At 40.9% G+C, this 16287-nt stretch overlaps 1 protein-coding gene across 3 annotated transcripts in view; it reads right to left on the bottom strand.

Moving 5' to 3' along the window:
- Positions 1-1424: 1424 nt before the first annotated feature.
- kdm7ab (lysine (K)-specific demethylase 7Ab) overlaps positions 1425-16287 on the bottom strand; it is a 104935-nt gene continuing 90072 nt past the window's right edge. For all 3 annotated transcript variants that reach the window (XM_087997531.1, XM_087997529.1, XM_087997530.1), the window contains exons 17-20: positions 15567-15769; positions 9928-10025; positions 2113-2401; positions 1425-1911 (exon numbers count right to left, since the gene is read on the bottom strand). In XM_087997531.1, coding sequence (XP_087853657.1) covers positions 1823-1911; positions 2113-2401; positions 9928-10025; positions 15567-15769 — 679 coding nt within the window. In that variant the 3' untranslated portion in view covers positions 1425-1822. The remainder of the gene's footprint in view (positions 1912-2112; positions 2402-9927; positions 10026-15566; positions 15770-16287) is intronic.

The following is a 16287-nucleotide window of genomic DNA, read 5'->3' as shown; positions in this document are numbered from 1 at the left end:
TTATTCAAAGTTGAGAAAGTCTAAAGATCTCGGATATGAGAGTCAAAGTAAAGGCTTTGCAGCTCATAGAACAGGAAGAGGAAGGAAGCAGTTAAGTTAGCCTACAAGTTAAATAGGGAAGGAAAATGTCTGGACTTTAATAAACTGTAAAGTAGTGGTGTGGGGAGAGTTGATGGAATTTTGTTTTGGCAAGTATTTGAGATATTTTAAACTGTTATACTGAGATAGCTTGGTTTGTTCTAAATGTTTTGTATAACATTCTGTTTCATTGTTGAAACAAAATCTGCAGACTGGACTTTTTAAGACCACTAAATTAAATTAAAAACAAAGCAAAATATGACTTATTAAGTCAGATTTCATTCTGGGAACTGACCTGTCAAGTTGCAACATCAGCTCAGACTACAACACCATCCTAGAGCCTGAATTAGTTTGTCCCATCTTTCTCTGTGGTAGGAATGTACTTTGATTGTACCTGAACTATTGCCTCTTTAGATTGTTTGATTACATATTTGCCTACAAATCCTTGATTCTAACTGATCCAGGACAGATTCATTCTAACCTACAGTGTACAGCAGCTTCAGCAGAAAGAATATTTCAGAGATGAAGAGATTGGGGGTGGTCTGTTGAGGTGTGGACATAACTGTAGAGTCATCACCATGGATATGCAGAAGATGCATCTTAATCTGGATACACAGCCTGTTCGAATAGAAAAGCTTCCTTTGGAGTTAAAATTCAGATATCATCCCTTGTATTGTTAGTCATGAATTAGTTTCACGATCAGAGTGATATAAATTGCCCTCACCTAGACAAGCATCTACACTTCCAACTTTGTTATTAGAAGTTAATAGAAACTACAGCAGTTACCTATTTCAAAAGGTCACCACTAACAAGAAGATCCAGCATAGCTTACCCCAAAAATATCAATTAGGTCATCAACAACATAGATTTCCATAATAGAATAAAGTCTGCACCACAGTTGTTATCACAGTGAGACCTGAGGCACCTCGGTGGTGGACAGTTTCCATAAGTAGGATCTCTGCAGAATACTCAAAGTCAGATTGATATGAGGCAAACAATAACTAAGATCCTCTGAGGCCAATTCTTTTAGCATCACAACTATTACTGAAATAAGGTCTACAAATACTATACCCAGAAGTCAAATAATCAACTTTCCAAACACTTATCAGCTTTCTAAGCATATCCCATCCTTGGGTTGTGAACAGATACTGCACAATGGTGCTTCATCCAAGACACTTCAACTGGAAACTGAACACAAACTCTGCTGTGGATAAGTGACATCTTGGAAGGCGACAGATGGGGCAGGGGGTGTGCAGTGGACAGAGAAAGTCAGCGAAGAGACAGACAGACAGACAGACAGCAATTCTTCACTTAAACAATTAAAACAAGAAATTCTCCACTGGATATATGGTTCAATGTTTTATATCTAGCTTGTCATTTAGTTGAAGTTATTCAGACAAATCCCTCAATAAATAGTTATCTTTTTAAAAAAATCATTCAAAGCTGTCAAAATGCATCAAATAATCTGTAAGAAATAAATTACATGACAACAGTAAGTCAGAATACCAGTCTCTAAAAAATGTCTGCAAGCCCTGAACATTGGTAAAAGTTCCATAATTTCAGTCCTCCCTCTCTCTCCCCAGCCCCTCCTCCAAAGGTCCAGCTCCACCATTATTGCTTGTCTGTGCTTCAACAGTGTTCTCTGGGGAATTGTTCCTGAGGCACAGTTTACCCGAAAGGTGGCCATATGTGCAGTCGGACCAGGACCCTCTTTGGACCACTGCTGGTCTGGAATACTATTATTCTAAAGGAAGAGGCGGCCACTTCTGTTCAACTTCAGAATCTTTCCCAGTCGCTGTTTTGCAGTTGCCATCCCTTTCTTTGGGCGCTTACCTGCCAAAATGTTGCAACATTAATATGATTAGGTTATAATGACAATCTTTAACATTACAGCATTCAGACAATCTTAAAAACATCAAAGTGAATGGAAGGCAAACTTTCTTACTAATCAGAGAAGCTTATCTATTAATGCTATGATGGTCTCTTTCTCTCTTTGACCAGGGGATATGTGTTAAAATGATATTATTCACTGACCTTTTGTTGCCTGATTGCTCACAGGGGGTGGATTGGACAGGGTCCTCTTGCTGGATGGATGCATGGATGGAGATGTTGGCATGACAGAATGGATGTGTTCCAGGCTCTCGCTGTTATGAATCTCACAGTCTCCCCAGACGTGATCAGCTGATGACCTATACACTACACTCAGAGAATCGGTAGGAATCTGACCCTCATTGTCCTCATGTTCTCCCATCAAATTCTTCTTTTCCTGAATTGTTTGCCTCACTGAGGCTTCTTTTCCAAGGTGTTTTCGTTCCTTCCATACCTACAGAGAAAAGAAAATCAAGATATCTCAGTACAAGGTATGAGTCTCTCGATGTTTCAAGTTTAGGATTTCCAAGCTATAAGGGGTAGCTGGAGTCACTGGGAATCATCAGGGAGAATGAAAGTATCCTGGTTCCAGGAGATGAATAAACCAAAAAAAACTTGTGTCTGTCGGGGAGAATCATGGTGCCAGGGACTCGGGGTCGATTCCATCCTCGGGTGATTTCTGTATGGAGTTTGCACATTCTCCCCATGTCTGTGTAGGTTTCCTCTGGGTGCTCCAGTTTCCTCCCACAGTCCAAAAATATGCAGATTAGGTGGATCAGCTATGCTAAACTGCCCATAGTATCCAGGGATGTTTAGTTTGGGAGGATTAGCCATGGGAAATGCAGAGGTATAGGGTAGGGGGGATGGATTGCTTTTCAGAGGGTTGCTCTTCAGAGGGCTCGTGTGGACTTGATGGGCTAAACGGCCTGCTTCCACACTGTAGGGATTCTATGATCAAAAGGTAGTTTGAGGCATGCAACTTCAGATTTTTAGGACAAGGGGTAGACATACCTACTTCTCAAAAGGACCGAGGCACAAATGCTCATTCATTTGTTTGATTGAGGGCGGTGGTTTCAAGGGTCAACATACAGAGGTACAGAAAAGGAATAAGCTGAATTGTATGCTTTGGATAGCCCCAGAGAATGAAGTTGTACTATGTTAGATAGGAACAGATCAAGGAGGAGAACTAGGAATATGATATAGTTGCAGTAACGGAAAGATAGCTTAAAAATGCTGCATACCGGGTGCTTAATATTCAAGTATATAAAGACTTTAGAAAAGGTCACAGAATTGTAGAATGGTTAAACAAAGACAAGTCTATTTGTCCCACCATGTATGTGGCATCAGTCTGCAAGAGCAATTCAGATAAGGAAGGAAATAAAGGAGGAGGGAAGCAGTATCAATTAGGAAATGAATACTGGAATGAGAAGATGTTGTGGGGAAGCAAAGAGGGGCTCCATGTGGTTAGTACGGAGAAAAACAAAAGTGGACAATGACACTTCTGTGGGTGTTTTATAGGCCTCCAAAGAGTTAAGGAGAGAGGAACTAATCTGCATGTTAATCAGAGATGAACAAGAATTATGGAGTAGCAATATTAGGCAAATTTAATTACTCAAGGATCAATTAAGGTAATTTAAGAGCAAAAGGCAAGGAGGTGTAGAAATTCTTACAACGTGTTGAGGAATGTTTTTGATCCAACTCAGAACAAGGAAGTGTTGAAGAACAAGGCACATAAAGTGGACTCTGTACCTGTGGGATAAAATCTGAATAACAGTAATCATTGTACGAAAGGATTTAGATTTGTAATGAAGAGCAAGGAACAGTTAAAGTATAATTTCTTCATCAGAGGAGAACTAACTTCATTGTGATGAGAGGGGATCAAGCCTGTGAAAATGGGACCAAATACTGAATGATGTTAGAGAAACAACCCAGGTACATTCCAAGATAGGGATCAAAAGTAAAATAATCAAAGCCAGAAATCCTGAGTTATGAAGGAGGTAGATATAATGTTAACCAGAGGGAGGATGATGCATGGCAGGTAAATTCTTCAAGCAAAACCAAGTGAAATACAATAAGTTGACAGGGAAAATGAAGAGGAAAATAATACAGGCCAAGATGGAATAGGAGAATAGAATGACAAGTCTGGATCAGTAGACAATAAGTAAATCCTAGAGCTGAGACGACTGACTGCCAAAAACCACAACCATCTTCTTATGTGACAGGTATAACTCCAACCACGTTAAGAATTTTCCCCTTAATTTCAGTTTTGTTAGGGTGCCTTTATGCACTTCACTTCTGGAAGTCAGTTCTTTTGTCCATGAGGTCAGTAGCTGAGCGGCCCTGGCAGAACATAAGCTGGGCGTCACTGAACACATTGCAGAGCAGGTACTGCTGGATAACACTGTTGATGACACCTTCCATCAATTTACTCTTGATAATAAAGAGTAACTGATGGCCGCATTAGAGCATAGAACAGTAAAGCAGTCCAGGCCCTTTGGCTCTCAATGTTGTGCTGATCTTTTATCCTACTCTAAGATCCAACATGCCCTTCAACTATTATCCATGTGCCTATCCAAGAGTCGCTTAAATGTCCCGAATATATCTGACCCTACTACCACAGCTGGCAGTGCATTCCATGCACCCACCACTCTCTGTATCAAGAACCTACCTGTGACATCTCCCCTAAGCCTTCCTCTAATCACCTTATAATTATGCTCTTGTCATAGCCATTTCTGCCCTGGGAACAAGTCTCTATCTATGCCTCTCATCATCTTGTACACCTCTATCAAGTCGCCTCTGATTAATTGACATTAATTGGCTGGGTTGGATTTATCCTGCTTTTTGTGTACAGGACATACTTGGATAATTTTCCACATTGTCAGGTAGTTGTCAGTATTGTAACTGTACTGGAACAGTGTGGCTAGCAGTGTGACAAGCTCTGGAACACAAGCCTTCAGTGCTATTGCTGGAATGTTGTCAGGGCGAATAGCCTTTATTTTATCCAATAAGTCCAGGTGGAGTGAATTGAATTGGTTGAAGACTGGTATCTGCAAGTCTGGAAATCACTGGAGGAAACGGAGATGGATCATCCACTTGCTCCTACGGGCTGAAGATTGCTGCAAATGCTTCAGCCTTACCTTTTGCACTGATGTACTCTGCTCTTCCATTGTAAAGAATGATATTTGTGAAGCCTCCTACTCCAGGGCGTTATTGTCCACCACCACTTAAGACTGCATATGGCATGACTGCAGAGCTTAGATCTGATCCACTGGTAGGATTGTTTAGCTCTGTTACTTGCTGCTTATGCTGTTTGGCATGCAATTAGTCCTGTTTGGTAGCTTCATCAGGTTGACACCTCAATTTTGGATATTTTGATGCTACTCCTAGCATCCCCTCCGACACTCTCCATTGAATCAGGATTGATGCCCTGGCTTGATGGTAATGGTTACCATCAATGGTGACAATGGGTGATATGCCAGGCAACGAGGTTGCAGATTGTGTTGGTATAAATTCTGCCAATGTTGATGACCTACAATGCCTCATGGGTGCCCAGTTTTGGACTTCTAGATCATTTGAAGTTTGTCCATGTATCACAGGCCGCACAACACAATGGAGAGTATTCTCAATGTGAAGTAGGGACTTTGTCCCTACAAGCACTGTGTGGTGGGTGCTCTTACCAAGACTGTCATGGACAGATGCATTTGCAACAGCAGATTGGTAAGGATGTGGCCAAGTATGTTCTTCCCTCTTGTTGGTTCCCTCACCACCTGCTGCTGACCCAGTCTAGTAGCTATGTCCTTTAGGGCACAACTAGCTCGAACAGTAGCACTGCTGTTGCTGAGTCACGCTTGGTGGTGGACAGTGAAATCCCCCATCCAGAGTGTATTTTGTTGTGTTGCCACCTCAATGCTTTGTCCAAGTGTTGGTCCACGTGGAGGAGCACCGATTTATCAGTTGAAGGAGGATGGCAATCAGCAGGAGATGTATGAAGCGTAAAACATCAAAGCACACCAAAAAATTGATGGAATGAGCATACACATGACAGATGAAGTTCTCGTCAAATGCTGAGAGATACATGGGTGATCATAGAGAAATAACATAAAACAAAGGGGTGCCGGAGCAGATAAACCTGTCAACAAAGTTAGCAAGACAAGTAGAGAGAGTTTTTCATAAAGCATACAATATCAATTAAGCTTTATTGATAATGGCATAGAGTATAAGAGCAAGGAAGTGATATTGAACTTGTCTGTATTGTGTACACTTTCAGAAGGAAGTGAAGGTATTGGAATTGGAGTAATTGAGAATGAGAGGGTCCAGATTTCAGGAGATTGAAAAATGCAGCAAAGATGGCATTTTTTATGCAGTGAGTAGTTAGGGTCTGGAAAATACAGCCCAAGAGGCAGTTTCACTCATACCTTTCAAAAAGGGAATGAGGCTGTTATGCTGAAAAAAAACCATTGTGCAGGATTATAGGAAGAAGGCAGGAGAATAACACCAAGTGAAATGCTCATCTGGAGAGCCAGTGCAAACATGATGAGCTGAATGATCACTTTTTGTGCTGTAACAATTCTGTGACTTCTGTAGGATGATGCTTTTCAGAGTGAAGGGTTTCTGAAACTGTTCAAAGAGCAGCATAAGGAAAATTGTGGATCCCAAATAAACTAACAAAGGCATTTTTAAGATTCACTTTGTGATCTGAAAGGTGTCTCCAGCATATGGTATTTTTAAGGCAAAACTGTTCTGCTGAAAATAGATAATATTCAAATAAAAGCAGATCCTGTACAATTTTATTGGTATTGGAAAGGAAAACTTCTAGATAGCTTCACGATGCACACTGACAATTTCTTCAGGGATTGTTTAGCAGAATTTAGGAAATGTATGATTAATAACAAAAGAATAAAATTTAAAATTAGGAGCAAGGCTTGTGTGGTGTTCAAATACATTAATTTACATATAATTCCAAAGGGTTTTTGCAAATACATTAAGGACAAAAGGGTAACTAGGGAGAGAATAGGGCCCCTCAAAGATCAGCAAGGCAGCCTTTGTGTGGAGGTGCAGAAAATGGGAGAGATACTAAACAAATTTTTTGTATCAGTATTTACTGTAGAAAAGGATATGGAAGATATAGACTGTGAGGAAATAGATGATGACACCTTGCAAAATGTCCATTTACAGAGGGGGAAGTGCTGGATGTCTTGAAACGCATAAAGGTGGATAAATCCCCAGGTCCTAATCAGGTGTACCTGATCAGAGAAGTGATTGCTGGGCCTCTTGCTGAGATATTTGTATCATCCATGGTCACAGGTGAGGTGCTGGAAGACTGGAGGTTGGCTGACGTGGTGCCACTGTTTAAGAAGGGTGGTAAGGACAAGCCAGGGAACTATAGACCAGTGAGCCTGATGTCAGTGGTGGGCAAGTTGTTGGAGGGAATCCTGAGGGACAGGATATACATGTATTTGGAAAGGCAAGGACTGACTAGGGATAGTAAACGTGGCTTTGTGCGTGGGAAATCATGTCTCACAAACTTGATTGAGTTTTTTGAAGAAGTAGCAAAGAGGATTGATGAGGGCAGAGCAGTAGATGTGATCTATATGGACTTCAGTAAGGCGTTCGACAAGGTTCCACAGGGAGAACTTGCCATTTGGATACAGATTGGTTCAAAGGTAGAAGACAGAGGGTGGTGGTGGAGGGTAGTTTTTCAGACTGGGGGCCTGTGACCAGTGGAGTGCCACAAGGGTCGGTGCTGGGTCCACTATTTTTCATCATTTATTTAATGATTTGGATGTGAACATAAGAAGTATAGTTAGTAAGTTTGCAGATGACACCAAAATTGGAGGTGTAGTGGACAGCAAAGAAGGTCATCTTAGATTACTATGTGATCTTGATCAGATGGGCCAACGGGCTGAGGAGTGGCAGCTAGATAAATATGAGGTGCTGCATTTTGGGAAAGCAAATCTTAGCAGGACTTATACACTTAATGGTAAGGTCCTAGAGAATGTTGCTGAACAAAGAGACCTTGGAGAGCAGGTTCATAGCTCCTTGAAAGTGGAGTCGCAGTTGATAGGATAGTGAAGAAGGCGTTTGGTATGCTTTCTTTTATTGGTCAGAGTTTTGAGTACAGGAGTTAGGACGTCATGTTGCGGCTGTACAGGACATTGGTTAGGCCACTGTTGGAATATTGCGTGCAATTCTGGTCTCCTTCCTATCGGAAAGATGTTGTGAAACTTGAAAGGGTTCAGAAAAGATTTACATGGATGTTGCCAGGGTTGGAGGGTTTGAGCTATAGGGAGAAGCTGAACAGGCTGGGGCTGTTTTCCCTGGAGCATCAGAGGCTGGAGGGGTGACCTTATAGAGGTTTATAAAATCATGATGGGCATGGATAGGATAAATAGACAAGTCTTTTCCCTAGTGTGAGGGAGTCCAGAACTAGAGGGCATAGGTTTAGGGTGAGAGGGGAAAGATATTAAAAGGGACCATAGGGGCAACTTTTTCACGCAGAGGGTGGTACGTGTATGGAATGAGCTGCCAGAGGAAGTGGTGGAGGCTGGTACAATTTCAACATTTAAAAGGCATTTGGATGGGTATATGAATAGGAAGAGTTTGGAGGGATCTGGGCCGGGTGCTGGCAGGTGGGACTAGATTGGGTTGGGTTATCTGGTCGGCATGGACGGTTTAGACCGAAGGGTCTGTTTCCATGCTATAGATCTCTATGACTCTAATTAGAATAGATCAACAACATGTTTAAATCAACAACCTTTTTGATTAGACCGAAAGAAATAGGAACAGGAGTAGGCCATTTGGCCCATTGAATGGTGAAGCTGGTCCAATCAGATCATTTGATCTGACATTCCTCATATGCAGTTTCCTACCCTTTCCCCATAACCCTCGATTCTCTCTAATCAATAATCTATCTGTCTACCTCAGCCTTAAATATATACATGGACTCTGACCCTACAGCTCTGTGTTGCAAGGAGTTCCAAAGACTCAAAGCCTCAGAAGTAATTACTACATTTAGTTACATGGAAAGAAGAGACAGAGCAAATGTCGGTTGAACTGGTTGTGCACAAAGAGGAGACCAGTACGCATTCTAATGCGAATTAGATACTACAAAGAAACACTTTCAAGTACAATGTTTTGACGTCATTTATAAAAATTAAATCTGGAGAAATATATTAAGTTCCTAGATGACCCAAAATTTATGAAACTAGATATTGTATTGTATTTCTATTTGGGAAGTTAAGAAAATAAAATTATTTGGCTGCTGAAACATTGGCTCTCGGCGAAGTAGTATATGTGGCATTCTATTCATAAAATATTCAAAGTGTAATTCTACATAAAAAGACTAATAAATAGTACAGTCACAGTACAATGAACATTCATCGTTCATTGAGGGCTCATCTACAGTTTCTGAAAAGTGAGAATGAGGCAAGGTTAATTGCACATTGATGACGGGAAAGGATCCTCAAAGGAAATATCAAATTGAATGGCTGGTGCAAATTATACAAAAATAAATGCTTGCATTAAGAAACAGTTAAGTGTTGTAGAAAAAGTATCACCTTTGCATAGGACTTGGATGTTTTTGATTTAATCCCCAGTTTTTAAATATTGTGAATATGAGCCCTTCTATCCTCCTGTTATATCCACATAGCTCTGCATGTTCACAAAGTGCATATCTCCGAATAAAAGCTTAAAGATTAGACTGCATTGCTGTCCTTCCTGGCTGGCTTTCTGGGATAAAATATGCAGGCTTCATCAATATTGTCCAGAGGGCAACATGCATTAAAAGTGCATACTTGTGTACAACATGAGCAGAAACTCCCATGTTGTAGCTACATAGCTTAGAGGGAGCACTGGAGAGCACTAAAAAGACCTGAACTAATAAATATCATTTTCCAATGAAGTAAGTAAAAGACTGAGACATGTGCAAGACAGAGAGTGAGTTCCAAATAACCCAATCTACACATAGCATTGGAGTCTAACCTCTTCAGAGAGTTTGGCTGCTGTTCTCAGTAAGCTTCTCGCTTCATGGTTCACCAATTCACTGCTGCTCTCAGCGGCTTCCTGTTTCACAGGCCCAACTGTGAAAACAAAAATAGATCGCTGAACATCAACCGAGAACCACAACAGGATCAAAAATAGTATCACAAGTCACTGAATAGGGCAATTATTCCGGGGTCAAGGTCCTTTCAAAACAAAAAGGCTACAATTCAATTAAAGGAAGAGAAGATGTAAATGTGATCACATGTTTAAAAACTGAGAGGGCAGTGTAGGGACCACATTTCAGAAAATTACAATTACTTAATGGGTATGGGCATTGTTGGAAAAGCTTGCATTTGTTGTGTATCCCAAACTGCCCTTGGGAAAATCATTGTGAGCTGCTTTCTTGAATTACTGAAGTTGATCTGGTGTGGGTTAAGTCACAAACGCTATTAGTAAGCAGTGGGGTGGGGATGGGATTTCATGATTTTGGTCAGTACCAGTGATTGGACAGTGATGTTGTTTCATGTTAGGATGGTTTGGGGCTTGAAGGGGAACTTTCAGATAATGGTGTTCCATGTGTTTCCTTGTCCTTCTTGGGTTTGGAAGGTGCTACAGTGCATCTTTAGATGCTGCCACACTCTGTTTTGAGATTATTTAAGGTATTTCCACGTCCAAGAGTGAACACTGAAAATAATAATACTCCATTCTTGATGGTGTTGAGTTCCATAAGTCCTGTTCATCCAGATCTGTTGACAGCATTCCACCATTTATGACTTGTGACTTTGAAATGGTGGAAGGCTTTCAGCAATCAAGAGATTTATCAGGAGGCAAGTTACTTGATACAGAATTCCCAACTACTGGTCTGCTCTTGTAGTCACAGTATGTCTATGGTTGGTCCAGTTCAGTTTCTGGCCAATTGTAACACCCCTCTACATTGAAAACCAAATGAAAACAGTCAGTCTGCAAATGTGTAGGAGTTTCCTGTCAATTATAAGTTAAACTGTGACTTCGCCATCCTTGGCCTATTGCATTGTTCCAATAAACGTCAACATAACCTGCAGCCACACCATCTCAAACTCTGACTTGAAACTTTAGAGTCTTCTGGACTAAACATGAAGCTCAACAATTATAGATCTTCTCAGTGGTAGAGGACAGGGGTTTGGAAGTTGGCATCTAAGAAGCTTTGCTGAAGAACTGTGCATCTTATACACACTGCTGCCATTGCATAATGAAGGGAGTGAATGTTGTAGTTGGTGGATGTGGTGCCAATCAAACATATACTTTCTCCTGATTGTTGTCAAGCTTCAAGTACATATTCCATTCCTGGCTTGTGCTTTACAGATAGTGGGCAGGCTGAGGAAAGGGGAGTTACCTACTGTTGAATTTTCAACCTCTGATGTGTTCTTGTAATCACTGACTGGACCAGTTATGTCTCTGCTCAATGTTAACCCCTAGGATGTTGATGTTGGGACTTCCAGGGATAGCAATGTCATTAAGAACGATGACTGGAGAGGGCCGTTGCCTGGCTGTATGGCGATCATATGCACTTTGCCATTCAACAAGATTTGAAACTGAATCTGGAGTGCTGCCAGTCTTTTCAGCACCATTTTATCTATCATTATACTGGTCAGTTGCTTAACACACACATTTTCAACGAGGCTGTTGTCACCATTTTTATTTTTTTCATTTGTCATAGGTAGTAAAAACATGTTTATTCACAGTATATATTTCAGACAGAATAAGTAGAAGTCATTTGATGGCTCACTTTGCTGGGCAATCTTTGGTTTTCCTTGAATTGGTATTCTTTCAAATTATCCTGATAGCTTTGACAAAATATGTGGCGTGGATAAGAGTAGATAAATCTCCAGGGCCAAATGAAATGCACCCCAATTTGCTGAGTGAGGCAAGGGAGGACAAATCAAGGCATTTGAAAACTTTTCAATTCCTCTCTAACCACAGGAGACATGCTAGAGTACAGCCAATGTGGTACTGTTGTTATTCAGGAAGAGAGCAAGGGATAAACCAGGAAACTGTTGGCTAGTTAGTCTATCTATTGGTGGTGAGGAACTGTTAGAAGCAATTCTGATGGTCAGAATTAATTTACATTTGGAGAGCACAGATCAGTCAAGAAGAGTCAGCAAAATTTTTTTTAAGGGGAGTTCATATCTGGCCAACTTGATTGAATTTTTCAAAGACGTGACCAGGTACACAGAGGACAATGCATTCGTTGTAGTCTACCTGGACTTAAGGAAGACTTTTGATAAGGTCCCAAATGTGGGAACTGATACAGCCACAGGATCCAAGGAAATATTGACAATTTGGATCCACAATTGGCTGAGTAACAGAAAGCAGAGGTAATGGTTTTGAGAGGTGTTTTTCTGACTGGATGCCTGTGTCCAGTGGGGTCCTGCAGGGGTCAGTATTGGGACTCTTGCTATTAAAACATTTTAGCTTGAATGTAGGAAAGTTGATCTGGGCTAAGGGAATGGCAAGTTCTGGGCGGCACGGTGGCACAGTGGTTAGCACTGCTGCCTCACAGCACTAGAGACCCGGGTCCAATTCCCACCTCAGGCAACTGTCTGTGTGGAGTTTGCACATTCTCCCCATGTCTGCGTGGGCTTCCTCTGGATGCTCCGGTTTCCTCCCACAGTCCAAAAAATGTGCAGGTTAGGTGAATTGGCCATGCTAAATTGCCCATAGTGTTAGGTGAAGGGGTAAATGTAGGGGAATAGGTCTGTGTGGGTTGCTCTTTGGAGGGTCGGTGTGGACTTGTTGGGCCGAAGGGCCTATTTCCACACTAAGTAATCTAATCTAAATAATGAGGAGCATTGCCTTAGACTGCAAGAGGCCATGGATGAACTGGTAAAATGAGCTGATCAATGGCAAATGGAATTTGATCCGATTTAATGTGAGATGATCGACTTGGGCAGGGCAAACAAAGCAAGGGAATACATGATGAACAGTAGGACTGTGGGAAGCACCGAGAATTAGAGAAACCTTGCTATCCACGTCCACCGGTCCCTTAGGGTATCTGGACAAGTGAATAAAGTGGTTAAGGAGGAATATGGTATACTTGCCTTTAGTAGTTGAGGCATAGACTTTAGGAGAAGGGAAATGATGATAATTAGGAAAATGTACAAAATACTGGTTAGACCACAGCTCAAGTCTGAAGGGTCATGCTTGAGATATATAGAATTATAAGGGGTATAGATAGAGTAGACAGGAAGTAACTTTTCCTCTTGATGGAGGGATCAGCAACCAAGGGATGGATTTAAGGAAAGGAGCAGAACGTATACAGATGTGATGAAAATCTTTCTCACCCAGAGTGTGGTGGGAATCCAGAACTCTCTACATAGAAGGCTGGTAGAGGCAAAAACTGTTAAAATGTTCATTTAGATGTACACTTGAAATGCCAAAGAATACAAGCAATAGGCCAAATGCTGGGAAATGGGATTAGAATAATTAGGTGTTTGTTTCTGATATGGTATGGATGTGATGGGCTGAAGGGCCTTTTTTGTTCTGTAAATCTCTCTGATTCCACCTTAGAGAACTCATTCTTCGTACCTGTTATTTATTGTACAGGGTTTAATTAAGCTCAACATTAGTTTAAAGTTTCTGCAGATTTTTTTAAAATTCCCCAATACAATCTCTCCTGTCTTGATCTCTAACTTCACCCTTGTTTTAGTCTGAAGGACATCACTAAGAATGGGGGAGGCAGTGATGTCGTGGCATGGCCATTGAACTATTTATCCAAATAAGTCTAGATGAATGCTCTGGGTACATATGCTTTAATCCCATGATAATATTAAACTAATAATTCTGGAAATAAAAGCTCATCTAATCATGACCAAAAATCCATTATTGTAAAAATCCATCTGGTTTACTAGTACTTCATAAGGAAGGAAACCTGCTATCCTTACCCCAAGTCTAGCCTACATATGACTCAAGATACAGAGCAATAGAATTGACTATTAATTGCCAGTTAGTTGTAGCTGATTACCAGCAAAATAACTGATAACGAAACCAGGTGGACTGCTTGGCATTGATCAAGGGGCCATCAGAAACGCCAATGCCACATAGTCAGTGATTCAAGATGATGATTCACCACCAAAGACAACTGGTGATAGGCAATAAATTCTGGCCTAGTCAGCGAAACCAACATCACCTGAATAAATTTTTTGAAACTCAAACACTATGTAAAATTCTATCATATTTTTATCATCATTTCTCTTCAGAGGGCTATGGATTAATTGATACGATCTCATTTATACTTGGCAAGATCTAAAACATTCTCTTCCCCAGGACTTCCATGAGTACCACAGCACAGAACTAGTCTCAAATGCTTTCTATAATCACGTCTTTCAAACTCTCATTGTCATCAACTGCATTTGCTTAATCTATTAAAATTGAAATCCTTAGTGAATTTTTCATTAGTTTTATTATATGTTCTCGTTATTAGTACTCCAGTGTGGTTACGGTTACAGAAAATGAAATTCCTCCCACCAGCATTTTCTGCCCATTTTATTTATTATCTCCACACATTGCTGCTTCATTAAGTCAAGGTTTTTTCTCACCACTGTCCTTGTGCCATTCTTTACTATTAAGTTCAGCCACTTTTCCATTTTGCCAACTTTCTCAAAACATAGATGGACGCGAGATGATGTAGTTTCTAATCTTAGAAAAAGGAGTGATTTAATTAACAGGCTGAGGATAGTTAGTCCAGAATAATGAGGTTAAGTCTTAAAATCCGAGCAATGTGTTTCACAGACAATGTCTGTAAACAGTTCTTCACAGAAAACGGTAAGGAAATCTGGAATTCTGTCTGTCCCCCCAAGGGCAGATGAAGCTTGTTCAGGGGGAGGGGGGTGGGTCCAATTGAAAACTTCTAAAATTCAGAAAGCTATGTTAGACAGGATTATTAAAGGCCAAGGTAGATTTGTTTTCAATTCACTCATGGGATGTGGGAATATCTGCCGAGGCCAACATTTATTACTCATCTCTAACTGCCTTCTAATTAAGAAACAAATCACATTGCTGTTGGTCAGGAGTCAATGTAGGCCACACCAGGTAAGGGTAACAGATTCTCCTCCCTAAAGGACACCAGTGAACCAGATGGGTTTTTCCTAACTATCAACAATGGTTTCATGATCATTAGACTCTTAACTTCAGATTCTCTATTGAATTCAAATTTTGCCATCTGCCATGACAGGATTTGAACACAGGCCCCCAAGAACATTAGCTGAGTTTCTGGATGAATAGTCTAGTGATAATTCCACAGATCATCCATGATCTAAATTATTGGCAGAACCAGCAACAAGTCCCTGATCTCTCCATGTTTCTAGTAGGTCCTCTCACAACCTCTTCCCCTCCTAATTAGTGTCTTCCCTTCCCACATCTTTCAACCCTAAATAGTATCCAGCTTCTCTATCACGAGCCTTTCCTAACCAGGAATTCTTTACTGCATATCCATCCCCTTGCCATGGCCTATATTTCCATTCCAGATATTCAGCAAGCCCTAATTCATCACTTGGATAGCAAAGTTCAAGTCCACAGCCCTCCCGAAGTTAGATTTTCTCTGCAATGCCTTCTATAGTCGTCCACTTTCCAGAGTACACATGCAGACACATTGCAATACCCACCACACTCTGCTGGCCTGGACTGTGGGATCTGTTCTTCTTCCTCCCTCTGATTAGTTTTCATGTCTTGTGACCTTGGAAGGTTTCTTTTATCCATGCTGTCACTATTCTTTCTTTGATTGTTGCGAAGGTCTGAGTATTGCAGGGCTGCCATTGAGAGCATGCCCTGGATGGTCTCTGCTGTGCTCTGAGATGGCAACCATTCTCTGAAATACCAAAGAAATTCGTTGGCTGTAGGTAATATTCTCTCATGGTCAGGCATGTCACCCTCTCTCCAACTGTTTGTACAATCAATGTGAGTGGAAGAGCTGTCCCATATCAAATAATGGATTTGATTTGGGTGTGAGGGGTTGCCATGCTGAAGCAAATGATTCAGCTCCCTCCAATCAAGGCTTTGTTTTAGGATTAAGTTCCAGAACCCATGAACATGCACAATATATTACCTTCAGGATATGGGGCCATGAGTTTGTCAGTGAGGGAGGGCAAGATTGGCAGTTGACAGGAGAAAAGTGAGGAGGAGGACGACAACAGAGTTCTCCCTGTCAGGTAATCATTTAACTTAACTGACATCAATTAACTAATAATGAAAACAAAACTAAAGCAAATTTGAAAAAGCTTATTTATTGAATAATTATTTAATACATTGTACAATTTGTGTTAGTAATAAATCAGACCAGAGGGGATATGATTAGATGAAGAGAGATCAGAATTAAGTCATTTAAGT

Source organism: Chiloscyllium plagiosum, unplaced genomic scaffold (genome assembly GCF_037043375.1).
Source record: "Chiloscyllium plagiosum isolate Xiang-an unplaced genomic scaffold, Cpla_swu_hap1 HiC_scaffold_19, whole genome shotgun sequence".
Lineage (NCBI taxonomy): Eukaryota > Metazoa > Chordata > Chondrichthyes > Orectolobiformes > Hemiscylliidae > Chiloscyllium > Chiloscyllium plagiosum.
Note: the sequence above shows the minus strand (reverse complement) of the source record. Positions and strands in the feature narration are given on the sequence as shown.